Source organism: Kogia breviceps, chromosome 3 (assembly GCF_026419965.1).
Source record: "Kogia breviceps isolate mKogBre1 chromosome 3, mKogBre1 haplotype 1, whole genome shotgun sequence".
In the NCBI taxonomy this organism is placed as follows: Eukaryota; Metazoa; Chordata; class Mammalia; order Artiodactyla; family Physeteridae; genus Kogia; species Kogia breviceps.
Genome location: NC_081312.1, coordinates 101,423,325 through 101,446,884, shown reverse-complemented (window position 1 = coordinate 101,446,884; position 23,560 = coordinate 101,423,325). Strand labels below are relative to the sequence as shown.

The 23,560-nt window shown below is 47.6% G+C and overlaps 2 protein-coding genes across 14 annotated transcripts in view; one reads left to right on the top strand and one right to left on the bottom strand.

The window, feature by feature from the left end:
• PML (PML nuclear body scaffold) overlaps positions 1 to 8,853 on the bottom strand; it is a 43,748-nt gene extending 34,895 nt beyond the window's left edge. For 4 of the 8 annotated variants that reach the window (XM_059058629.2, XM_059058632.2, XM_059058630.2 and 1 more), the window contains exons 1-2: positions 8,582 to 8,853; positions 6,387 to 6,853 (exon numbers count right to left, since the gene is read on the bottom strand). In XM_059058629.2, the coding sequence (XP_058914612.1) occupies positions 6,387 to 6,853; positions 8,582 to 8,710 (596 nt within the window). In that variant the 5' untranslated portion in view covers positions 8,711 to 8,853. The remainder of the gene's footprint in view (positions 1 to 6,386; positions 6,854 to 8,581) is intronic. The other 4 variants (XR_010839709.1, XM_059058641.2, XM_067029337.1 and 1 more) reach the window with 2 other exon arrangements.
• Positions 8,854 to 11,184: 2,331 nt separating this feature from the next.
• STOML1 (stomatin like 1) lies at positions 11,185 to 23,344 on the top strand. Of its 6 annotated transcripts, none has more exons than XM_059058665.2 (7): positions 11,185 to 11,467; positions 13,095 to 13,201; positions 14,256 to 14,405; positions 14,686 to 14,889; positions 17,915 to 18,110; positions 18,578 to 18,790; positions 19,317 to 20,239. In XM_059058665.2, the coding sequence occupies exons 1-7, from the start codon at positions 11,335 to 11,337 to the stop codon at positions 19,508 to 19,510; spliced, it is 1,197 nt and encodes a 398-aa protein (XP_058914648.1). In that variant the 5' UTR covers positions 11,185 to 11,334; the 3' UTR covers positions 19,511 to 20,239. The 6 variants fall into 6 exon arrangements, with proteins under 6 accessions (XP_058914648.1, XP_058914649.1, XP_066885469.1 ...); XM_059058666.2 differs by having other exon boundaries at positions 11,188 to 11,467; positions 18,581 to 18,790; XM_067029368.1 differs by lacking the exon at positions 19,317 to 20,239 and adding an exon at positions 22,554 to 23,344 and having other exon boundaries at positions 11,217 to 11,467.
• Positions 23,345 to 23,560: the final 216 nt, after the last annotated feature.

Here is a 23,560-nt window from a genome sequence, read left to right as displayed (position 1 = left end):
CTTACAGGCCAGGCTAAGTGTGACACCTCCTTGGAAGCTGCCATCCCCAGCCAATCCAGGCTGGGCAGGTGGCCTTTTCTGAGATCACATGCCTGGTGCCTGCCTTCCTTCTTCCTTCTGCCCTTAAATAACTGAGCACACACGGGATGTCAGCCATCTGGCAAGGGAAAATATGAGAGAGAGGACGGTGTCTTATCACACTGTCCTAAGGGCGACTATCAGCACAGAGTGACAATGGTGAGCAGGCTTCCTTGAAGCACTGTGCAGCCTCGATTGTTAACTGCAGATCTGGTTCCTCCACCAGACTGTGACCTCAGAGGGCCAGGGCTGTATCTGTTTGTACTTATACCCTAGCACCTAGGAGAGGGCTTGCTACATAGTAGGAATGTGGGCTGAAAGAATGGACTCCACAGGCATGGTGATCAAATGCCAATGGCCCCAGGGAGGCCACTCCCAGGCTGAGTTTGAAAGTTTAAAGCCACTTCTGATGCTGCTCCCCAGTGTGAGCCCTAAGTCAGCTCAATGTCAAAGGATGGAATGGTTTATTACTGACTTGTAACCTGCAGGAAGTTGTGAGTTATTTATGACACTGAGGTTTTGTGCAGAAGAAACAAGTTGAGTTTTTCTAGTAACCACTGGTAGATTGTGAAACAACTGTGAATTGTGACTGTGTGTGTACGATTTTTAAGCAATACTATCAGGTTTTTGAAGCCATCTGCCATGCTCAAGGGAAAAGAATCCTGTCCTCTTGCTGGCTGGACCTCCTTGCCCCTTGTACCGTGCCCACTGTGGAGAAATCCACCCCCCATACTAGAGGTGAAGCACTCTGTAAACTACCACCATCTGGGGCTCTGGGAGAGGCCCCATCGCCACCGCAGGGTAGGAGATGTAAACTGTGGTTTATACAATTGCTGCCAGCCCTTATCAGCTACTAAGACTGTGCAATCTAGATATCCACATTTACATGTGAGCAGACAACACAGAACCACAAGACCTATAAAGAGAATCAGCAGCCAAAATGGGGACCAAACTGATTCCTGGCTCACACTGAAAAAAAGGGTAATATAGGAAACATAAACCTAAAAATTCTAAGTTTGTTTTTCAGGGAGATTTAAGAATATACACTGAGAAAACAAGAACAGGCTGACAAGAAAAAGCATCCTGAGAACACTGACCTTGTTTGGCAATTAAAAAAACATGATTGCAATTGTTGCAGCACCATGGATGGACCTAGAGACTGTCATACTGAGTGAAATAAGTCAGGCAGAGAAAGATAAGTATCATATGATCTCACTTATATGTGGAATCTAAAAAAAATGATACAAATGAACTTATTTACAAAGTAGAAACAGAGTCAGAGAGATGTAACAGAGATGTAAGACACAAACTTAAGGATTATGGGGGAAAGTGGGGGAAGGGTTATGGGGGAAAGTGGGGGAGGAGGGATAATTGGGAGATTGGGATTGACATATACACAGTACAATACGTAAAATAGATAACTAATAAGGACCTCCTGTATAGCACAGGGAACACTACTCAATACTCTGTAATGACCTATATGGGAAAAGAATCTAAAAAAGAATGGATATATGTATATGTATAACTGATTCACTTTGCTGTACAGCAGAAACTAACACAACATTGTAAATCAACTATACTCCAATAAAAAGTTAATTTAAAAAAAGCCACACACACAAAAAAACAAGTTATAAAAAGAAAAAATAAGCAAATGAACAGAAATCAATATATAAAAAAGTAGAAGACAATTTCTTTGAGTTGAAGAAAGTCTTGAATTCTCAGTTCAACAATGTCAGAGAGGATTATTGAAAAAAGAAAACACCTATAGCTTGATCAATCATTTTCAAGAATAAAGAAAAATTATATAAAAATCCTTAGCAAACAAAAACAGATTACCCACAGGGGAAAAATAATTAGATAATAATTAAATTTCTCATCTGCAGCACTGGAGGCCACAAATTTATGAAGCAATGTGTATATACTCCAAGATGAAAGATTTGTGATTGTGACCTCAGAATTTTACACCTAGCTAAATTTTCCTTTAAATGTGACAGCAGAGAACTCCCTGGTGGTCCAGTGGTTAGGACTCCGTGCTCTCACTGCTGAGGGTCCAGGTTTGATCCCTAGTCAGGGAACTAAAATCCCACAAGCTGCGTGGCATGGCCAAAAATAAAAATAAAAAATAAATTAAAAAATAAATGTGACAGCAAATGAAGGACATGCAAGTTAAGGCAATCAAGATTCCAGAAGGTAAACTCTGAAAAGCAACCAAAAAAAAATTACTTGAAGTATTCCAGCCAAATGGGAAATTAATAACATTAAATAATTGAAGAAAGAGGAAGATATGTTATAGAAAAAAATATTGTGAGCAATGAAACTAATTAAAATCTAAGATTATAGATAACAAGTGGGTTATAATGTGATGATGACACTTAATAACTGTCAAAAAAGGATGCTTAGAATACAAAAGACATAAAATTTGGTAATAATCTAGAACTAAAATTTCATGTTATTTCAACTGTATCTGAATGTGGGAAGAGAAAGAGGGAAGAAGAAAAAGTATGCTAAAAGTTTTATCTTATCTGGAAGAACAGTTGTAATCTACTCTTGATGGTGAGAGATACACATACACACACACACACACGTTCTAATATGTTTGTTAAAAATTTAAACCAGAATAGAAAGAGGAGAGATATATATATCTCTAGAAAGAATGCACATTTTAATAAAATCCTAGGAATATGCTAGTCCATGGAATATGGTCCAAGGCTCCAAAGAAAACATCAGTATAGTCCCAGATATAACTCAAATACTAGGTGACCATACTGTAGAAATTAACATCAAATATTTAAATCAAACATCACAAGCCACTTGAAAATTTTAGAAAACTCCCTCCTCCAAACATCAAAGAAAAAATGTTTAAAAAGATAAAAGACTGAAATTATAGATATTTGAGAAATGATTGACTATGATTACACTACATCAAAGTTACGGGAGGCAGCCAATATCATACTCACAGGAGAACGTATTAAACAATAAGGATAACAAATAAATGAATTAAATGTTCAGTTAGATGATGAATAATGAGAGACAAGTAGAAGAAAGATAATGATGATAAAAACAAAATGATTAATTAGAAAAAAGGAGAACATTAATATCAGTAAGCAATAAAAGGAAAGACCAAAAAGCTAGTGCTTTGAAAAGATCACTAAAATAACCATAAATATACAACATTAGAAATAAGAAAGGGGACACAATTACAGGTATAGAGGAGATTTTTAAATTATAAAAGATAGGATGAACTAGAAAACATTCCAAAAAAAAGGGGGAAAAAACCTACTCTTCAAAAAAGGTACCTGTATCAGATAGTTTTTCAAGAAACTTCTATAAGCTTGAATTGCTATGTTCTTTAAAGTAGTCTACAGCAGCGAAATTATCAGAGTAGCATTTTAACATTTATTGAGTATTTAATATGTGCCAGGCACTATGCTAAGCAACTTATACATATTATCATGTTCAAAAAAGCCTGCAAACTCATTGAAAGAGTTGTCTTATCAAATGAATAAGAAAACTTGACAAGGAAATCATACATATTCATAAAATTTGATCACATTTATAAATATAGATAATAGCCTAAATAAAACAGTACTAAATGGAATCTAGCTAGAAATTAAAATAATAGTATATCATGACCAAATAGACTTTTTCCTCCCAGGAATTAAAAAATGGTTCAACATAAAGAAACCTATTAATTCATCATATTAAAAGGTGAAAGGACATCTTCAGAGTCCAAAAGAACATCTATTCGTTAGTTAAAAATAAAACAAAATAATAGCAACAACAAAACTCTTAGAAAACTAGAAGTGGGAGGCAATTTTCTTAATGTAATTTTTTAAAGTCACCTAAGGAAATCAATAACAAGCATCATACTAAACAAGAAAACATAAGAAACTCTCATGAAAGATAGGTACAAGACAAAGTTGCCTTTTCTAACCACTGCTTCACATTATTCAATACTGTCCTGGCAGTTCTGGTCAATCCAATGAAACAAAGCTACAAAGAGGTAATATGTATAAATACTGGAAAGAAAAAAGTTTTTATTATTTGTAGGTGATATGACTGTTTACCTAGAAAATCCAAAAAATCAACTAAAAAACTTACAAGAATAAAAGAGCCCAATAAGATGGCTAGATGTAATATAAATACACATAAATTAATAGCATTAGTGAATGTTAATGATAACCAGTGAGAAATTATAATGGGAAAAGATTCCATTCATAATTTTATTACATATTATAAATTTAACTATAATTTAAAAGTTCAAGATGTTTGTGAATAAAACTATGAAATCCAAAGATATAACCAGAGATGAGGACAATTCTTCCAAGATTTAATGTCATCTCAGTCAAAATCTCAATGAATATGTAAGTTCTGAAACTGCATGAATTGCAAGAGCAAAAGCAACTGTACAAATTATGAGAGCAAAATTATTTTTGAAGAAGAATGGGAATTCACCCCATCAAATATAAACCTACAGAACTCCTTACAGTAGTAAGGATTAGCATAAGAATAGTTTGGTGCAGAACAGAGATTTACAAACATATTCATGACTACATGGACATTTAGTACAAGATTAAAAGGGCATTTCAGATCAAAGCAAGAGTGGATTATTCATAAGCTACAAGGATATGTTGTACATATCCTTGTATATGTACAAGGATATGGCTATATGGAATATAGCCAATATTTTATAATAACTATAAATGAAGTATAACCTTTAAAAATTGTGAATCACTATATTGTACACCTGTAACATAGAATATTGTACATCAACTATACTTTGATTTTTAAAAATGGGAAAAAACAAACAAAAAGAGTGAATTATTCAATAAAAGTTGTTGACAGAACTGGCTTTCCATTTGGAGAGAAATGGAAAGCAAGGGTTCTTACCCTATACCACACACAAAAATAAATTCCATGAGAATGAAAAATTTAACTATAAAAACAAATTATTAAAATAGAGTATAAGTAAATATTTTCAACATTGGCATGGGAAAAATCTTTCCTAGGATGATCAAAGCCAGATACCATAAAGGAAGAGATTGATGGATTGGACTACATAGAACTAAAAACTTAAACACAACACCTCATATTGAATGAATGGCAAAGGGCAACACAGGAAAAATATCTGCACTATAACAAGCTCTTACAATTAAAGACTAATTTCTAAAAGTAAACAAACAAGCAAAGGACCTCAGGAGGCAATTCACAAATGAAGAAGCTCAATGGCCAACAAACATATGAAAAGTCACTAGACCTCAACCTTAACAATAAACAAAGAAATCCAAATTTAAACAATAGTATCAGCTGTGGAGGAATCTGGTAGTACAGCTGGTAAATCTCCAAGCAGGAAGTAAGCAAGCCACAGTCAGTGTAGCAGGAATGGAGCTCTGTCTGAGTGTGCCCCCAGTGGGCAAAGAATACTTTCACTTTGCAAGCAGATCCCCAACAATCTTATACAAGTTATCTATGGGAGGGGGGTATTAAAAGTTCACATAGATATGCTACCCTTTTGCTTAAAGGGGGAAAAATAAGACATATAAGACTATATACTCCTACCTGTGTGTATATTCACAAACTCTGGAAACATTCAGAACTGGTAACCATGGTTAAACGTGGATGGGGGAGGGAGAAGTGATGGGTATTAGGCAGATGGCGGACAGAGTGGAATGGAGACTTTGTCCTCTCTGGAAATTTTGTTTGTAATTTTTTGCACCATATAAATGTATAATCTATCCAAAAAATCCTGAATTAAAATCCTGCGCTGTTTAGTAAAAATCATTAGTATTGGACATGACTTTTTTTTTTTTTTTCTCATACAGACACTCCCAGGAAGTGCAGTGCTCCGGTTTCGACTTTTCAGACAGAAACTACCCACATCTCATCCTAGAATCCAGCTATACTGAGACTCCATGGCAGTGCTTCTGGAAAATTCTACTATGAGACTTTCTAAAGGGCAGTTTGGCAACATGTATCGAAATGTAAAACTTTCATAACCCTTCACCTAGAAATGGCATTTCTAAAAATTTATCCTGAAGAAATGACTGGATATGGGTGAAAAGATGATTCTGCAGCATTATTTCTTACAAGGGGAAATTGGAAAGTACTGCTATCCATCCATTCGCACGGGACAGCATAAATTGCGGTCATCGCTATTGATGCTGCTGGTCTGTGGACCTTATTTTGAGTTGCAAGACGTTAGAAGCTCCTTGACTCACGTTCCCGGCTGTGAGACTTTGGATCCCTGCTTCCCGCACCCTCTACCTCGCTCTTAGATGCTTCACCCCACCCTGGGCAGGCCTGCTCACCTGGTCAGCGTAGGGTTGCGGTGGTTAGGGTTGGAACAGAAGATGTTGTTGGACTTGCGCGTGCCATCCAGAAACTCCCGCGCCGACTGGCTGCGGACTTCCGCCAGTGGCCGGGCCTCGTGCTTGAGGAACCACTGGTGCGCCTCGATGCACTTGGCGCAGAGGAGCTGCTCGCACTCAAAGCACCAGTAGTCGGCCGGCTCTTTGCAGCGGGTGCAAAGTGCCTGGGCACCCACGATTTGCCGGTACACCAACAGGCGCCGCTGCAAGCTTTCAAAGAAGACGTTGTCCAAGGCTTGCACATCAGGGCCTAGGGGCCAGGGCGCCTGGCAGATGGGGCACTGCATGCCTGGCTCCTCCAGGCATCCTGAACACAGCGTGTGCAGACAAGGCAGCAGCTTGGGGCACTTGGCTTCTGCCCGGCAGCCCTGGCAGCACAAGAACTGGAACTCTTCCTCCATGGCTTGCTGGGGGATCAGAGAGGGAGGTGAGATCTGAAGTCCCAGGAGTCCCCGCCCAATGGACACCCGCCCCTATGGCTGCAGGCTCAGAGTGGGACTTCCTATTCCATACCAGGCTGTCATTGGATGATGCAAAACCCAGGCTCATTAGTACCCCAATCCTCCACTTACTCAGGCCTTCCTACTCTCACTCCACAATTTACTGAGCATCTACTTCTCCTAAGACACAGTACTAGGCCCTGAGATAAAAGGATGTATAGGACAAATTCCTGCCTTCAAGGAACTTAAGTTTAAAAATGAGACTCACTAAGTGTATATCATATAACCTCACATAAAGTGCTTAATACACTTTGATGTTTCCTCAGAAAGTTAAACATAGAACTACCGTATGATCCAGCAATTCCACATCTAGACATATACCCAAAAGAAATGAAAACAAGTACCCAGATACTTATACACTCATTCTGTACACAGCATTATTCACAATAGCCAAAAGGTGGAAACGACCCAAGTGTCCATGAACAGATGAATGGATAAACAAAATGTGGTATATACACAAAATGGAATATTATTCAGCCTTAAAAAGGAAATTCTGACACATGCTACAACATGAACGAACCTTGAAGACATTATGCTAAGTAAGATCATGCAGAGACAAAGAGACAAATATTGTAGGAATCCACTTATAGAAGATATCTAGACTAGGCAAATTCACAGAGAAAGTAGATTAGAGGTTACCAGCCACTGGGGGAAGAGGGGAATGGGGAGTTATTGTTTAAAGGGTACAGACTTTGTTTAGATAAAAAAATTCTGTAAGTAGACGGTGGTGATGGCTACACAACATTGTGAATATATTTAATGCCACTGAATTGTACACTTAGAAATGGAGAAAACATACATAATATATATATTTGATAACATTTTACCACAAAAAAGTGCTTAATACAGTACCTGGCCCATGAGAAATACTCATAAATGTTAACTAGTATTGTTAATATTATTCCTAGGTGTAAATGCAAATAATGAAAGTTACTGCAATACGGTGCTATTTGTACTGTCATGAAGGACTATAAAAAGGGCCTGGAAGAACATACAGCAACTGATTTAAGTAGTTCCTTTAGGGGTCGGGGGTGGCTAGGGAGTTTGTGCAGGAGAAGACTAATAAACCCCTAATAAACCCCTTGGGGATGGGGGTTAGGGGAGCAGGGTGCTCCAAGAAAAGGATCCAAGAAGCTTCCTAAAGGAGAGACCACAGGAACTCTGAGGCCTTAGCCAAAACACCTCTCTCCCACTTTCTGATCTGGGAACTAGGGTTCTTGTTTTTCCACACCTGGGACATGTTGGGGATTCCCAGGCTGGTGCAATAAGGCTACTACTCTCCCTAATAGGTGGTCCTTCGTCTGAGGCAGGGGACGTCTGAGGCAGGGGATAAGAGGCAGGTCCCAGCGTGGGGGTGGATGAGTCCGGACCCGGGTGCCACTGACCCTCAGCATCTTACTCCCCTGCTCGTGGAGAATCGCAGCCCAAAGAGGCCCCCTCTAACTTATCCTCGTCCCATTTTCTACTTTCCGTGATCACTACCCCAAACCAAGAAGGTCAGTAACTCATACCTGGTCTTCCTTCTTTGTGTCACTCTTTAAGGTGCTTGGCCAAGTTCCCCTGTCCCTCCCCACATCTCCCCCAACCAAAATCAACAAAGCCTGAACCCCATCTCCCCAAACGCAGTACTAGTACCTCTGTGGGGCTCTGGCTGGGCTCGTGGCCTTCGGAGAGGGACTCCGGGGGAGGAATGGTGGGGTCGTGGGGAAGTCCGGGGTCCTGCTGGGGCCCCGGAGATCGGGCGGGTGCAGCCTCCTGTTGCATGGTATCCAGCGCAGTTTCGATTCTCGGTTTTGCTGTTTAAGGGCGGGAGAAGCTGAACCAGAGGCTTGCGCCTGACGTCTGAACTCCCGAAGCGTCCGAAAGGGGAGGGACCTCCGAGGATCCGCCTCCCGAGAGGAAGTGAAACACTAGCTGTGGGCGGTTCTAGGGAAGGAGAAGTCGACTGTGGGTTCTGAAGACTCGCCCCGAGCAGGGAGGAGGGAGAGGGAGGAGAGGAGTAGACGCACAACTGGGCAGTGTCAGAGCTGACCAGGAAGGAGGCAGCCCCCGCCCTCGGTTTTGAAACATTGATTCATCTCACACTGGCACAGCTTTGAGCCGGAGCCGCAGAGATGAGCCACACGTGGCTCCTACTTTGGAAGAACCCCAGGTCTAATGGAGTAGCAGGCCCCCAAAAGGAGATTTTCACACAGTATTGAAACTGGCTGGAAAGGAGATCCCTCAGCTGGGACATGAAGGAATGGTGAGAATTCACCAGGGATTCAGAAATTGGAGGGACACTTTAAGCAGAGATAACAGCACATGCAAAGGCATGGAGGTTTGAAACAGGAGAGGTTGTTTGGAAACTAGTTTTGAGAAAAAACAACAATTTTTCAGTTTCAGTTTTGGTTCTTTTCAGATTTAAGAGGGGACCCATGAGTAATGTCGGCCCAGAAGTGGGCTGGAGCAAGGTGATAGCTAAGCAGATGGATTAAGTACTGTGGGCAATAGAGAGTCGGTGAAGGGTTTGGAAACGAGGAACAACATGATCTGTAGTGTATATTGGGACAGTCATTCTGACAACCTAGGGGCAGGTGGCCTGGTCTAGGATAGTGGCCGTGGGATGTGGGGAGAGACCTGAGTCAGAGACACTAGGAGGACACTGAGTGGAGATGAGGGGAACAAGATGATGCCTTGTGTGACAGTTGGAAGGGCTGGTGAATCTGAGGCAGTAGGGAGTGGGGAGGGAATGGGAAGAGTTGGTGGGCAGGTATGAGAAGAGTGAGGAGAGACGCAGTGGTTAAGAATCCTCCTGCCAATGCAGGGGACAGGGGTTCGAGCCCTGCTCTGGTAAGATCCCACATGCCACGTAGCAGCTAAGCCCATGTGCCACAACTACTAAAGCCCGCGCGCCTAGAGCCTGTGCTCTGGAACAAGAGAAGCCACAGCAATGAGAAGCCAGCGCACCGCAACGAAGAGTAGCCCCCGCTTGCCGCAACTAGAGAAAGCCCGCGCACAGCAACAAAGACCCAACGCAGCCAAAAATAAATAAATAAATAAATTTATTTATTAAAAAAAAAAAAATGAGGAGAGAGCAAGTTAGCTCTTGGCCAAAGGAGAAGCCCAGCTCCAAGCTGGTGAGGGGAGAAAGCACAACTCCAGGTGGCATCACTGGGCCAATACCACTGTCTTCAAACTTCAAAGCCTCCCAGTCATTGTGCTGACTCCCGTGTACCCATTTTGTGCTCAGTCCGGGACCAGTCTAGAGGGATGGTAACGGGGCCTATCTCTTGTAAAGTTTATAGTCTGGGGTGGGGGTGCGGGGAGAACTAACTTCCCAGGGACAGTGCAAAGCCTCAGGAGCCTACCCTACCCTGCAGCTTGATCAGTGCCCCCAGGGGTTTAGAATCAGGCCATCAAACCAGTAAAAGCCAAAGATGGTAAGCAGCCATCTGCAGAAGGGACCTGGAAGTGGACTGAGGGGCCTGAGGGCTGGCATGTGTGAGACAAGGAACGCTTTATTAATTTCTTTGCCTGCTTTGGAAGACAGCCTGCCCAACACCTTGTTGGAAATGAATGCTTCTCAGAGTAAATTCACCATTTGCATTTGGGTTTTCTCAAGCCACGGAGAGACAGGTTACCTCTGGGTACCTGGATCAGGGGCATGCTGTTTCTGCAACTGCAAGACTGAGGATCTCACCTCTGTGATGCTCTGGAAGGCTGCCCTGGGTTAGCGCTGTGCAATCCCCTCCCTTCCTTAGTTTGCCATGCTCCCTAAGGTCTGCACATGAAATTTCTTTCCTTTTGTGCCCAAGTTCAGGCCCTCCTGCTCCGCCTTGACCCACAATGACCTGGCTGCTCCTTCATTCAACAGATAAGCACTGAGATCCACTCTGTGCCAGGCCCTGCTTGCTGGGCTGGGGGGACTCAAAGGGGAATAATTTGTTTATCATGCCTTGGAGAAAACCTAATTCCACATAAGGACAACCTTCCCGAAATCCGTCCCTAGTTTTTGAGTTTATGCTGAGAAGGCTGGTAGCATTTCCTTGCTTCTGGGGAAGATTCAGCTCCTGAAAACCCCTTACAAAGCTCAACTTCTCTTCCTGCTCCTTTTCTAAGGCCTAGTGGGAGCAGGGTGTGGGAGGATGGACTCCTCCGGGCTTCCAGGAACACAGACTACCCTCCCTCCCTGCCCCGAGGCCGCATTTCGATCCTCCCAGCGCAGGGGGCGCTGTGCGACAGTGAGAGCCGAGCCCGGCCTGCCTCCTTTTCCTGCGCCAGGGCCACCGCCCATGGCAGCGCAAGCGAAACCGGGAACGGCGGCCAGCAGGGGCGGGGCAGTGTAGCGGCCGGCTGGTCAGGCTCCGTACCGTGCTGGGGCGCGGGGCGTATGCCCGTTAGGAGTCATGCTCGGCAGGTCTGGGTACCGGGCGCTGCCCTTGGGGGACTTTGACCGTTTCCAGCAGTCGAGCTTCGGCTTCTTGGGCTCGCAGAAGGGTTGCTTGTCCCCGGAGCCGGGCGGCGTGGGGCCGGGGGCCGGTGAGTGGCCGCCCAGCACAGCGGACCCGGGAGAGATCGGCTGGCACCCCTGGGCCGAACTCTCCGCCTGTCGGGAGTCAGCCGGTCTTGCGCTCTCACATCCTAAGAGGAGGGACCGAGAGGGGGTCTCCACAATGTGGAGAAGGGCTTGAATCAGGCGCTGGGACGCTACTGCTGATCCAGCCCTCCTAGGGCTACGGGGCTGCAGCCCCAGAGCTCTCTCATCCTCCAAGAAGCCTCGCCCCACCTCGTTTCTCCTCGGCTTTTTATCAGCCCAGAGGTTTCAGGGTTCCATTTTGCCTAGAAAGAAACTAAGGTCACCAGCACGCCAAGGGCACTTGGCTGCAGAGAAATGGCAGAATCTTCACCTCAGGGGGCACCTCTAGACTCCCTGAGCTTGAGCATCTCCCTGTTTCCTGGTGGAGATAAGCAGGCCCTCAGGTGCCTGTCATGTCTTCCAGGCCCTGTCTTGCTCCAAATCCTTGAGTAATTCCCTTGGCCCATAGGCCAGATCCCACATGCCACAACCTAACAACCAAAACCCCAGAGGATGTGGCCCCTCTGTGATCCTCCTCTAATGACAGCTGCCCCTATCCAAGGGTTCCTTTCCTGCAGGGGCCACATGGGTCAGAACGAGGCAGGAAAGGAGATTTAGCATTCTGGGGCCCAGAGAGCCCAGAAGTATAGGGTTCCTGGAAGTGTGGAGCCGAGGCTCCTGTCTGCTTTCTGTTCGGGGTTAGGAGAGGAAAGAGAGCAGAAAATAACCTCTCCCAGATTCTGGGGCTTTCTCAGCTTTCACTCCCATTCTGGGCTTCTGGTTCATGGGGGCAGGGACCTGTGGTTCAGATGAATCTCATTTTCCTAGTTCTCCATCCCCCACCTCTCACCTGAGGCTGCTTCAAGCGAGGCATGGCCCAGAGGGCATTAAAGGGGGGTGAAGAATTGTGAGCTAGGAAAGAACATCTTTGCCCTCATCTCTGGCATCTGTTGAAGAGCAACTGATGCTTTATCCCTTTAAGCTAAGGTCCAGTGATGCCACCTGGAGTTATGCTTTCTCCCCTCACCAGATAGCCTTAGGCTGTCTCCAAAAGGACTCCTTGAAAGCACACTTCTGGGGCTGATAGTAGAGGAGGTGTTATGCTAGTATCATTCAGTTCAACCCAGCGTGTGTTTACAGATGCCCAGGTACTCCTGGCTTTGCCAGCTATCGGAGGCAATATAAATCAGACAAAAGGATTGACTCCTGCTCAGCCCAGTGAGGAGAGCATTGAGTGATTGCCTTCTCAACTCCGCTGACTGATGTCTAGCAGAGAATAGGCCTTGTGAGGGTGGGACTTGGGACAGATTAGTTTTGGTGTATGGGAGGAAGGAATAGTCCTTAACTAGCACCTGCCCAAAGATACGGGAGTAGTATTAGGCAAGGCAAGTATTTGATGGTCCTTAGGGCACGGCACTAAAGTGGAGTGAAGAGCTGTGAGCTAGGAAAGAACATCTTAGCCCTGAAAAGGAAGGAGCCACTGAAAGGGGAGGTGGGCAAAAGGTACACTTGAATGAGTTCACTCAGCCAGCAGCTGTCCTGCCAGACCCAGTCGGCATTCCTTGACTACATTTGCTCTCTTGTCCCCAGATGCACCTCAGAGCTGGCCTTCCTGCCTCTGCCATGGCCTCATCAGTTTCCTGGGGTTCTTGCTGCTGCTGATCACCTTCCCCATTTCTGGTTGGTTTGCCCTGAAGGTAAGTCTGGCTGGGTCAGCCCCAAGAATGGTTGGGCCATGTTGAGAACTTTGGCACTGGTGGGTGAATTCCCCATCCTCTGCCCCCTTCCCCTAAATATTATCACAGCTCTGTGAAATAGGCTGGATAAGAATTGTTCATTCTCACCTTTCAGATGAGGAAACTGAAGTTCAGACTTGTCCAAAGTCATACTGGGAGCTAATAAGTGGCAGAAACAAGTCTTCCCAAACTCCCAAGTTTGGGGGTCTGAACACTGGCTTTAAGGTGCACACAAATATCTTCCTCCGTTTGGGTTAGGCTAAATTAGAAATGAAAAACACTCAAGCTGACCCAGTAGGTGATGAGTAATAGGAATTCAGGTGTCATTTTCAACAAGGGATGGTGCAGATGGGCAAGGGTGAGCTAGAGTTGAGGATTGCACCTGAGAGGTGGAAGCCTACCCTCGTGCAGCTTCAGGCAACAGCCAGTGTCTCTAGAAAGCTTGGGGTTTGGTGTGGTCTCGAAGGGAGTCCTTAGAAGGTCCTAAATCCTAGCCCCCAAACTGCCACTGAAACAAATATCACGTGACCTTGGGCAAGTCACTGCCTCTCTGAGCCTTCATTTCTCAATTTGGACATATTTCCTTGTTTGAGGACTCCAGGAACCTGAAGTTGGCAAAGCCCTTTGCTCAGGGCTGCTATTAGAGCAGCCCAGTTTTTCCCTTAACTAAGACAAGGGCAGACAGTTTCCTGGTTTGAGTCATGTCTAGCTTCAGATCACACAGGTGAAAGGTTTCACTGAGGATCAAGTCAGTACAGTATGGCAGTTGAGAGCATGGCTTTTGGAGTCATTCAGAACTGCGTTCAGATCTTGCGTGTTTCACTTGGGGGGCTTTGTGATTTTTGAGAATGTCAGTTAACCTCTCAGAGCTTTGGTTTTTTCATCGAAAGACAGAGCTCAGGATACCTGACACTGAACAAGGCCAGAGGGAGAGAGGTGAGGGAGGGACCTGGGGAGACATCATTGCCAGCAGCAGCTCAGTGCTTTCAACCCTTTGCCTTGCTCCTGTGGACAGATCGTGCCCACCTATGAGCGCATGATCGTGTTTCGACTGGGCCGGATCCGCACTCCTCAAGGACCCGGTATGGTTCTGCTCCTGCCCTGCATTGACTCCTTTCAGAGGGTGGATCTGAGGACACGAGCCTTCAGTGTCCCTCCTTGCAAGGTGAGGGGCTTCTTGGCTCCCGTGGACAGAGGGAGTGGGGTCTTATGCTGGGTGTATTGGCCTGTGAGTAGCCATTAGGGGTGAGGAATGACGAAGATACCAGAAAAAGGGGGAGGGGGCTGGGAGGACATCCTTGATCCATATACCTAAGCCCACACACTTGGGGATACCATTTTGCTCTTGAGGAGCTAGTGACCAGGCGAGTGGGTCAAGTTGGGTGGTCTCAGTGGGCCTGCCCTCCCTGCGCCCCCAGCCCCTCTTTCATGGCCTCCCCCAACAGTTGGCCTCTAAGGATGGGGCTGTGCTGTCTGTGGGGGCTGACGTCCAGTTCCGCATCTGGGACCCGGTACTGTCGGTGATGACAGTGAAGGACCTGAACACAGCCACACGCATGACGGCCCAGAATGCCATGACCAAGGCTCTGCTCAAGAAGCCTCTGCGGGAGATCCAGATGGAGAAGCTCAAGATCAGCGACCAGCTCCTGGTAGGCAGCTCCGCACAGGGCAGAGTTCGGTGGCTGGCACCTCGGCCCAGCTCTGCCTTCCAGGGCACTTTAGCAGAGCGCCAGATCACTCTGGGCCTCAGTTTGCCTTATGTCCCAAGAGTGTAACAACTTTTTGAAGAGTCAGTGGTCTGGGTGGGACTGTGAGTTGAGGAACAGAAGATGGCACAGACCATAGCGATCTTGGGCAAATCTATCCCTGAGAGGTGAAGGGGCTGGGACAGGGGAGGGAGTGGCCTGACAGAAATTCTTGTCCCAGGCAGAAAACCTGTCCCGACTGCCTGAGGTTTTACTCTTCACTGCTCTGCAGGCATTGCCATGACAACACTGGGCCTCAGGGGCACTAAGCAGCATCGTGGGGCAGGCAGGTAGGTGAAAGGAGCAGGGGCCTTCCTGGCCCAGTCACCTTCAGGGGAATTCCATGCTCCCCAAGGCAGCATGTGCATTTTTGTGGATTTGTGTTCTTTGTTCTGAAGAGAACAAAGGGACATGAGGACATTTGGACCTTTTTCCTGCCTCTTCTCTGAGTGTGAGCAATTACACTGGAATTCACCTCAAATCCCTCCTGTGACAAGATGGGGTTGAAATACACATGTGAAGGCATGTCCCCTGCTCCTCACGTTCACCTTGTGCTTTCTCCCACGTCCTGGCGGGGGACCGTGGGTGAAGTTTCCCCTCGTTCCCCCAAGATCTGCTTTCCCCAGAGTTAGAGGACAGGAAGGGGAGTGGGGTAATGCCAGTCCTGGAGGTCACAGTCCCTTCAGGAAATAAATCAACTGGGTGAAATTCCCAAGAGAAGCTCTCATATGCGTAGCATTTTGCCTGCCTCAGTGTATCTCTGCTTTACATTTTGCCGCAAAGGCTGGTATTATTGTTTTCCTTTGGAGGAAGGAAACTAAGGCTCAGAAATTATTTGACTTGCCCCTAAGAGCTTTGGTCAAGGCAGAGCTGGACCAAAGCCAGATCACCTGCCCCCGCATCCCCCAATCCAGTGCTCAGTCTTATACAACTCAGATCACAATTTGATAATTTTTTTTCATGAAACCACATTCCGTTTTGATCTACCTTTAGAAAGAGAAAATTGTTCTCAGCCTTGTTGCACATGGCTTTGGTGCAGCAAAGCCAAGAGAGGCCATCTGAGGGAGTGAGTCCCATACCAGGACATTAGAGTCATGTAGGGCCATTGCCCAGATTCAGTTGGCTCCTGGTAAAGTGGGGTCAGTGCCTGGTTAAAATGAAATCTCAGGAAATCCAGCACACCTCCCTAAGGCCTGTTTCAGGCATACGTCTCTCATTCTCACCACGCCCCCACTTCTGCGTACTTTTCCTCTAGAGGGATTGCACGCTCCCCACCTCTCATTTGCTGGGCCCTCCTTAGCTGCTCCAGGCCAGCCGCTTCACCCCTCACTGCCCCAGCCCAGCCTCCCCCATTGCCACCCCACCCATCCCTCTGCCTCAGGAGAAAACATTCTAGGGTGAGAACTCTTTCAGCTTCCTCCAGCATCACCCCTTCAAACTAATCTACATCTGTGCTGTTTTCTTGTCTCACCGGAAGCATCTGCTTCCTCTGCACAGGGCAGTGCTCTGGGTCCAGGACTTGGCTCCCTCCCTCAATTCAGCCTCTTCCTGCCTTTTTGCCAGGACACATGTTCTCCCTTTGTCCCAGACCCCCTCTAGCTCTTAACCCCTCTCTCCCCTTTCCTTCCCCCACTCCTGTCCTTAATCTAGGCTCCCCCCCCATGCTCCTAAGACTGACGTCCCTGCCGACCTCATGGTGACCTCCCTCTTGCTAGCATAGGGACACTTCTCAGTCCTTCCCTTACTTCACCTGGAGGCAGACTTCGACTCCATGGACCCATCCTTCTCTTATTCTTGGATCCTCTGCTTCCTCGGGCTTCCATTATTCCACACTCCTGGTTACTCCCTGTTCTCCTGCCCTTCTGTTTCCAGGTTTCCCTCCGTGGTCTCTTCTCACCTGTGACCTCCCAGTAGAGCTTACCCACCTGGGGCTTTCTGCTAACTCTAGACACAAATTATTCTCAACACAAAGATCCAGTCCCACTCTGCCCGGCTTCCTGGCCCCACTTATCCAATTGCGGTTGGCCATCCTGTAGACACCTCAAGCTTAACGTGTTTAAAAAGTCACCATTCCTTCCCTACCCACCCCCAAATCTGTGTCTTCCTCTGTGTATGCTCTCTGGATAAACGCCCGCATTCATGATCCGTGCAGGAAGCCATACTAGAAATGTGACTCCTCCAAATCCTCACCGCCCTCCTTGTTTTCGCACATCCGGGCAGCCGACAAGTCCAGCGGTTCTGTTTCTCTAGTGTCCTTCTGTAGCTTAATAGAGTTTACAGAGTTGTGCCCCTCCCCTGGTGTGTCTCGGCTCACAGCCGCCTCTCTGCCTGACACCGCTTCTGCATCACTTTTGCCTGCAGTTTGAAACAACGTCCTACCTGGTCTCCAGGCCTCTAACCTCAGCCCCTCCAATCCAGTGTCCACATAGCAGCCAAGAGAATCTTTGCAACAAGCAAGACTGCTCTGTCACTTGCCTGCTAAACTCATCTCCGGGACTCCTTGTGCCTCAGAATAAATCCAAGTGAGCGGGAGCAGCCTCCTCTGAGCCCTCGGCTGTCTCTGATGTCCCAGGCCACAATTGAGGGTCCAGCTAGGTGGAACTGTGGTTCCTCACAGTTCCCCGAACATTCGAGGTGCTCCTTTCTGCATTTTTGCACCTGCTGTTCCCATTGCCTGGAAGGGTCCTCCTTTGATGCCCCTTCACCTGGCATCACCCCCTCCTCCCTGCCCCACACCCTCTCCTAATTGCTCACTACCAGCTTCCCACAGCTGGGTTGTAATTGCCCTCTGCCTCCGTCCCAGGCTGGGAACTTCTCAAGGGCAGGCTTGGAGCCTCATGTGCCACCGTGGCCATACCAGCCTGCCTAAAGAACGTGCTCTGGAAAGGTTTGTTAAATGAGTGCCATTTCTCCCCACACCATCCTCCAGCTGGAGATCAATGATGTGACCAGGGCCTGGGGGCTGGAGGTGGACCGCGTGGAGCTGGCAGTGGAGGCCGTGCTCCAGCTGCCCCAGGACAGTCCAGCTGGGCCCAGCCTGGACAGCACCCTGCAGCAGCTGGCCCTCCACTTCCTGGGAGGAGGCATGTCTTCAGTGGCAGGAGGTGCCCCACTCCCTGAGCCAGGTAAGGAGCCTCGGGGAAAGAGTGAGGGTGCTCCCCAGGGCGCTCAGCTTGGTGTCCAGCACAGACTGAACTTTGCTACTTGTTCCCTTAACCAAGCAGCTTGTGCAGTGCACACCCCGTGCAGCTGTTGAGGCCACCCCGATTCTAGAGCTGACCAGAGCTAAGGCAGTGAGAAGAGTCCAGGTGTCTGAGTGTGTGGAGGCCTTTGGGAGCCTCCACGGGAGGAAGCAACAGCATCCAGAAAAGAGTTTTGGATTCAAGGCTGGAGTAGCTTAGAAATGGGATTTGGGGTTATGGCTAAAAACTCAAGGGCAGCTTCTTAGGAAACTGAGGAGGAAACTGAACGTGGGCCTGAAGAGGGTGTAAGAGGGAACTGCCGTGAAGGTACGGAGGCCACACGTTGACCTTGGCAGCACATTGACCTCCTTCTCTCTGCCTCCCTCCCCAATCCCCTTGGCCGCCCCCAGCAGATACCTTGGATATGGTGAACGAGGTTGAGCCGCCTGCCCCTCATGGTGGTGTCGGGTCCAGCCCCAAGCAGCCAGTGGCCGAGGGGCTGCTGACGGCTCTGAAGCCCTTCCTGTGTGAGGCCCTGGTCAGCCAGGTCGGGGCCTGCTACCAGTTCAATGTCGTCCTGCCCAGTGGCACCCAGAGCATCTACTTCTTGGACCTCACTACAGGTGCAGCTGCCCTCCCTGCTCTCTTCCTTCCCACCTGGGTTGCTCGTAGCCCCTACCACCCATGGTCCTTTTTCAGACTGGGCCCTGCTCCTGCCGGCAGTTTAGGGCAAACCCATAGCAATCAGGGGCTCAGATGCCATTTGCAGACAGTGACTATCCAGGCCTCAGTCTCCCTGCCCTGTCCTCGTCAGCAGGACAACTCAGATGGCCGAGCTTCCTGTACCAAGAGCCCCCACACACGTTGCAGTCCTGTTCATGGCAGGCTCAGCGCTGAGCATGTTTTGTGCGTTATCTCACCTACTTCTCATCATCAGCGTATGATTTAGGGATTATCATCATCCCCATTTCACCAATTTGGAAACTGAGGCTCTGAGTGGTCACACAGCCAATGAGACTTGAACCCAGGGTATTAGAACTTGAACGCTTAACCGCTATTTCCACCCCTCCCAGTGGGACATGCTAACCTCTTCTACCCCCTCAGCATAGTCGTCCCCCTACTAATGCTCAGTTTTCTTTCTCCCCACAGGGCAAGGGAGGGTGGGACGTGGGGTGCCTGATGCCATCCCTGATGTGGTGGTGGAGATGGCTGAGGAGGACCTGCAGGCCCTGTTGTGCAGGGAGCTGCGGCCCCTGGGGGCCTACATGAGCGGGCGGCTGAAGGTGAAGGGCGACCTGGCCGTGGCCATGAAGCTGGAGGCTGTCCTCAGGGCCTTGAAGTAGCAGGTTTGGCTGACTGTCCATAGCCCAGCCCCAAGCCTGGCACCAAGCCAGGGGGGCATCTTGGAGGAGGAGTCATTGACACTGCATCTTGGATTGTTGAGGCCCTGAGAAGTTTCAGGCCCAGCAAGAGCCAATGAGTGGAGGCTGGGAGACCCTGGAGACTGGGAAAGGCTGAGTCAGGCGGCCCTGCCCTTCTCACCCACAGTGGTTCTCTGGACAAGCCTTTGCTGATCCTGGTCCCCTGCCGAGTACCCGGTCTGAGCTGGGTACACAGCGTGATGACAGGAGAGCCAGGCCTGCTGTGCTCTGCTGGCTACCTGACTGGAGAGCCAGGGCTGACAGAAACAGCCTGACAGCAGCTGGTTTGGTCCCAGTGTGAGGGATCAATGCATGCAGCTCAGGCTCCAAGCTCCAGAAGTAGGGTCAGAGAGGCTGGAGGAGGGAGAGGGAAGGTGGCCACGGAGAAGAGGTCCCTGCAGTGGGAGGGATCTGGGGATTGGCTGGGTCCTCCCTGCTGATTGCAGTCCAGGCCCAGGCTGTGGGGATGGGGACAGGAAAGAGTGGGGCTGGCTCCTCCCCGGCCCTGCTCTTGAAGATGTCTTGACTCATCTCGCAGTTCGGTTGCATGCCTGACAGATTGGAGCCCAGGGCAGCATGAAGGAGAGCCCTGCTGTTCCTGTGCTTTTTGGAGGTTTGAAAACCTCAAATAAATGTGATGTTTACAATGTATTTGGAGAGAAATAGGGGTAATGGAGGTGGGTCGAGGGTCTCTGAGGTGATGCCCCTGCTGCTGGACTGGGGCCCAGGCCCTGAAGGGTGACACAAGCCCTGACAGTGCTCTTCAATCACCCACAGTTCCGCTTCCTGCCAAGGGTCTCAAAGCAGGCAGGGGCAGGGCACTCTGTACCTCTTTATAGTCAGGGTAGAGGTTTGGCAGGAAAGCGGGGGTGTGGGTGTGACAGAGCTGGTCTGGCAAACAACCTAATGAAGGCAGGGCTGGGGGCTCATATCACATTCAAGAGAAGGGTAGGAGCTGCTATCAGCTGCCCCTCCTGTTATACCCCTGGTCACTGTTTCCCTACTGTTCTGGCCCAAACCTCAGGGACCCCAGAGAAGGGGGGCCTTAGACATCTTGGGTTCTAAGAAATGATGAATCTCACATCCTGGAGAGACTTGTTAAAAAAAAAAAAAACACAGAAATTTGAGGCTCCTCTTTGAGAAGCAGCCTCTGGCTGTGATCTGGCACCAGGCCTTCCCCCTCAGGGCCCTCTCCAGCTGCCTTGGCACCAGGCTCCATCCGGTTTGCCCTTTTGTTCCTGCCAGTGCCCGCCTTGGCCTCTTGTAGGTCCTCCCAGCGTAGACCAAACCACCACTGGGTTCAGGTTTCAGCCCCAGGGCCCCTTCCTGGAGGGCCAGAGCCCCAGGTTGCTGCCCCTGCTCTGTCCCTCTCTCCACTCCTGGAGGCTGCCCAGCCAGGGCTGCCTGTTCAAAAGCCTTCCCTCCAACCCCCACCGGCCATACTCCCGCTGCCCATGAGCCCTGGTGGGGCATGATCTCTGCTTGGCCTGGGCTCCCCCTCTACTTTGGCGCTGTCGTTGTGCCTGTTCCCCACTGTGTCTGTCACTGTTCTTGTGTAAGTGCCTGTCCTCCCTGCTGGACCGTGAGCTTCGTGCCCGAGCCATCCATCGCTACTGCACACAGTGCCTCAGGGGGAAGAGGGGGAAGCCCAGGCATCTTCCGCATGAAAGCCTAAGGGAAACCAAAACTCCAATTTTCTTGGTGGCTGTTGGAGGATCAGCATCACAGGGAAAACAAACTTTTCTAGATGTCTGTGTGGGTGGAGAACAAAGCCTGCTGCCAGTGGTTAATACCTTCCTGTCGAGGGGAACTCAGTCCTTGGTGAGGCCAGCACTCCAGGAAAGGGAGCCCACAGGTTCAAGGCCTCTGAGTTTCAGAGGACCCAGCAGACTTTGTAGTCCCCAGTGGGGGACGAGGGGCACCTAATGGGGCAGGGGTGTGGGGAGGGAGGGAGAGTGTGTCCATCAAAGAAGGCCTCCTGAGGAGCTGATGCCTGAGACTCACAGCTACATGGAAATGAGAGAAGAAAGAAAATGGGGGAAAGACACTCGGCAGAGCGGAAAGTCCCTGTGAGAGCACAGGAAGAGGCAATTTGGGAAACTGGAACCTAAAGTCTGAAGGGGGATGTATGCAGGGATTTTGGGGGAAGCAGGTAACAGTAGTAACTGATGCTGTGCCAAGGATGCCCCTGTAGTGCACTAGGCACTTCCTATATTTGTTTTCCTCAAGCTAACCTGATGAATAGTTATATTATTATGCTATATTGATATATAATGTATTATTCTGATGTTATTTTTAAATAAGTATTTAATTTTGAATAGAGAATTTTAAAAAGGCATGCTATGAAAATTGTCCCTCACACTCCTGATTCCATCCACATATTTTCAAACAGATATCCCATGGTATTTGTTTCTTGGTTATTCTTCCAGAAGTTGAGGTTTTAAAAAAAATACATTTACAAGAAAATCCAAATATATTATTCTCTGGATGGGGGTTGGTTGTTTTTTGGTTTTTTTACAGAAATGGCAGCATAGCAAATACAATGTTGATTTGTTCACTTAACCTTACAGTTGAGGATCTTTCCATATTAGCACACCTAGACTTTCCCTATTCAGTTTTGTAGTTACATAGGATTCCATTGAATGGGTTATCATAGTTTATTTAACCTGGTTTGCTTTGATGGACATTCAGATTTTTTGTGTGTTTTGCTATTTCAAACAATCTTGCAGTAATAATCTTTCACATATGCTATTTCACCTGTGGTTGAAGTTCATCTGTGGGATAAAGTCCTAGAAAGGAAATTGCTAGGTCAAAGCGTTTCTAATTTAATATTGCCCAAATGCCATCTCTGGGGGTTATTCTAATTTACACTCCCATTATCAGTGAGTGAGAGTCTGTTTTTCCTCATAGCCATGGCAACACAATGTGTTTTTAAACTTTTGGATTTTTTTTTTTTTTTTTGCAGTACAAGGGCCTCTCTCTGTTGTGGCCTCTCCCGTTGCGGAGCACAGGCTCCAGACACGCAGGCTCAGCGGCCATGGCTCACGGGCCCAGCCGCTCCGCGGCATGTGGAATCTTCCCTGACTGGGGCATGAACCCGTGTCCCCTGCATCGGCAGGTGGACTCTCAGCCACTGCACCACCAGGGAAGCCCCAAAACTTTTGGATTTCTTGACAGTCTAGTAAGTGAAAAATTGCATCTCAGTGTAATTTTTTAAAGTTGTTCAATTGTTTATTGCTTTTTAATACTTGGATTTTCAGTCCCAGCAAAAGCACAGGGTTTTTGCTGTCTTTCTCCAGCATTTACTTTTTAAAGTATGATATGATAAAATGCACTCATTTTAAATGTGCCTGATGTGTTTTGACAAATGTGAACACCATGTAACCACCAGCTACCGCAATCAAGATATAGAACATTTCCATCAACTCACGTAGTTCCCTTGTGTCCTTTCCCATTCAAGCCTCACTGTCCCCGCCCCCGCCCCCCCAGGTCCAGGTCACCACTGATCTGCTTTCTGTAACTGTTGATTAAATTTCACTTTTCTAGAGTTTCATACAAGTGAAACTATACCGTGTGTACCCTTCTCTAACTTCTTTCCCTTTAGTGTTTTTGAATCATCTGTGTTATTATGTGTATTTGTAGTTTGTTCTTTTTTATTGTCAGTGATATTCTGTTGTATGGATAGATGTACAATTTATATATTCATCTGTTCATGGACATTTGAGTAGTTTTCAGTTTTGATTATCAGAGCTCCTCTGAACATCTGTCTGTGTACAAGTCTTTGTATGGGTATATGTTTTCATTTGGGTAAATAGGAGTAGAATTTCTGGGTCAAGAAACTAACAAACCAATTCCAAGATAGTCGTGCCAACACTTGGTGCTGTCAGTCTTTTTCACTGGGTGTGACTGATGACTTTGAGCCTCCTTTTGGGTGCTTATTGGGCATATGTCTTCTTTTGTGAAGTGTCTGTT

What these genes read in the sequence shown, in the direction of transcription:
- STOML1 (XM_059058662.2), top strand. Translation starts at nt 11,335, where the DNA reads ATGCTCGGCAGGTCTGGGTACCGGGCGCTGCCCTTGGGGGACTTTGAC. An exon ending in CTGGTTGGTTTGCCCTGAAG is followed by an intron (nt 13,202 to 14,255) that starts GTAAGTCTGGCT and finishes TCCTGTGGACAG; the next exon opens with ATCGTGCCCACCTATGAGCG. An exon ending in AGATCAGCGACCAGCTCCTG is followed by an intron (nt 14,890 to 17,914) that starts GTAGGCAGCTCC and finishes ACCATCCTCCAG; the next exon opens with CTGGAGATCAATGATGTGAC.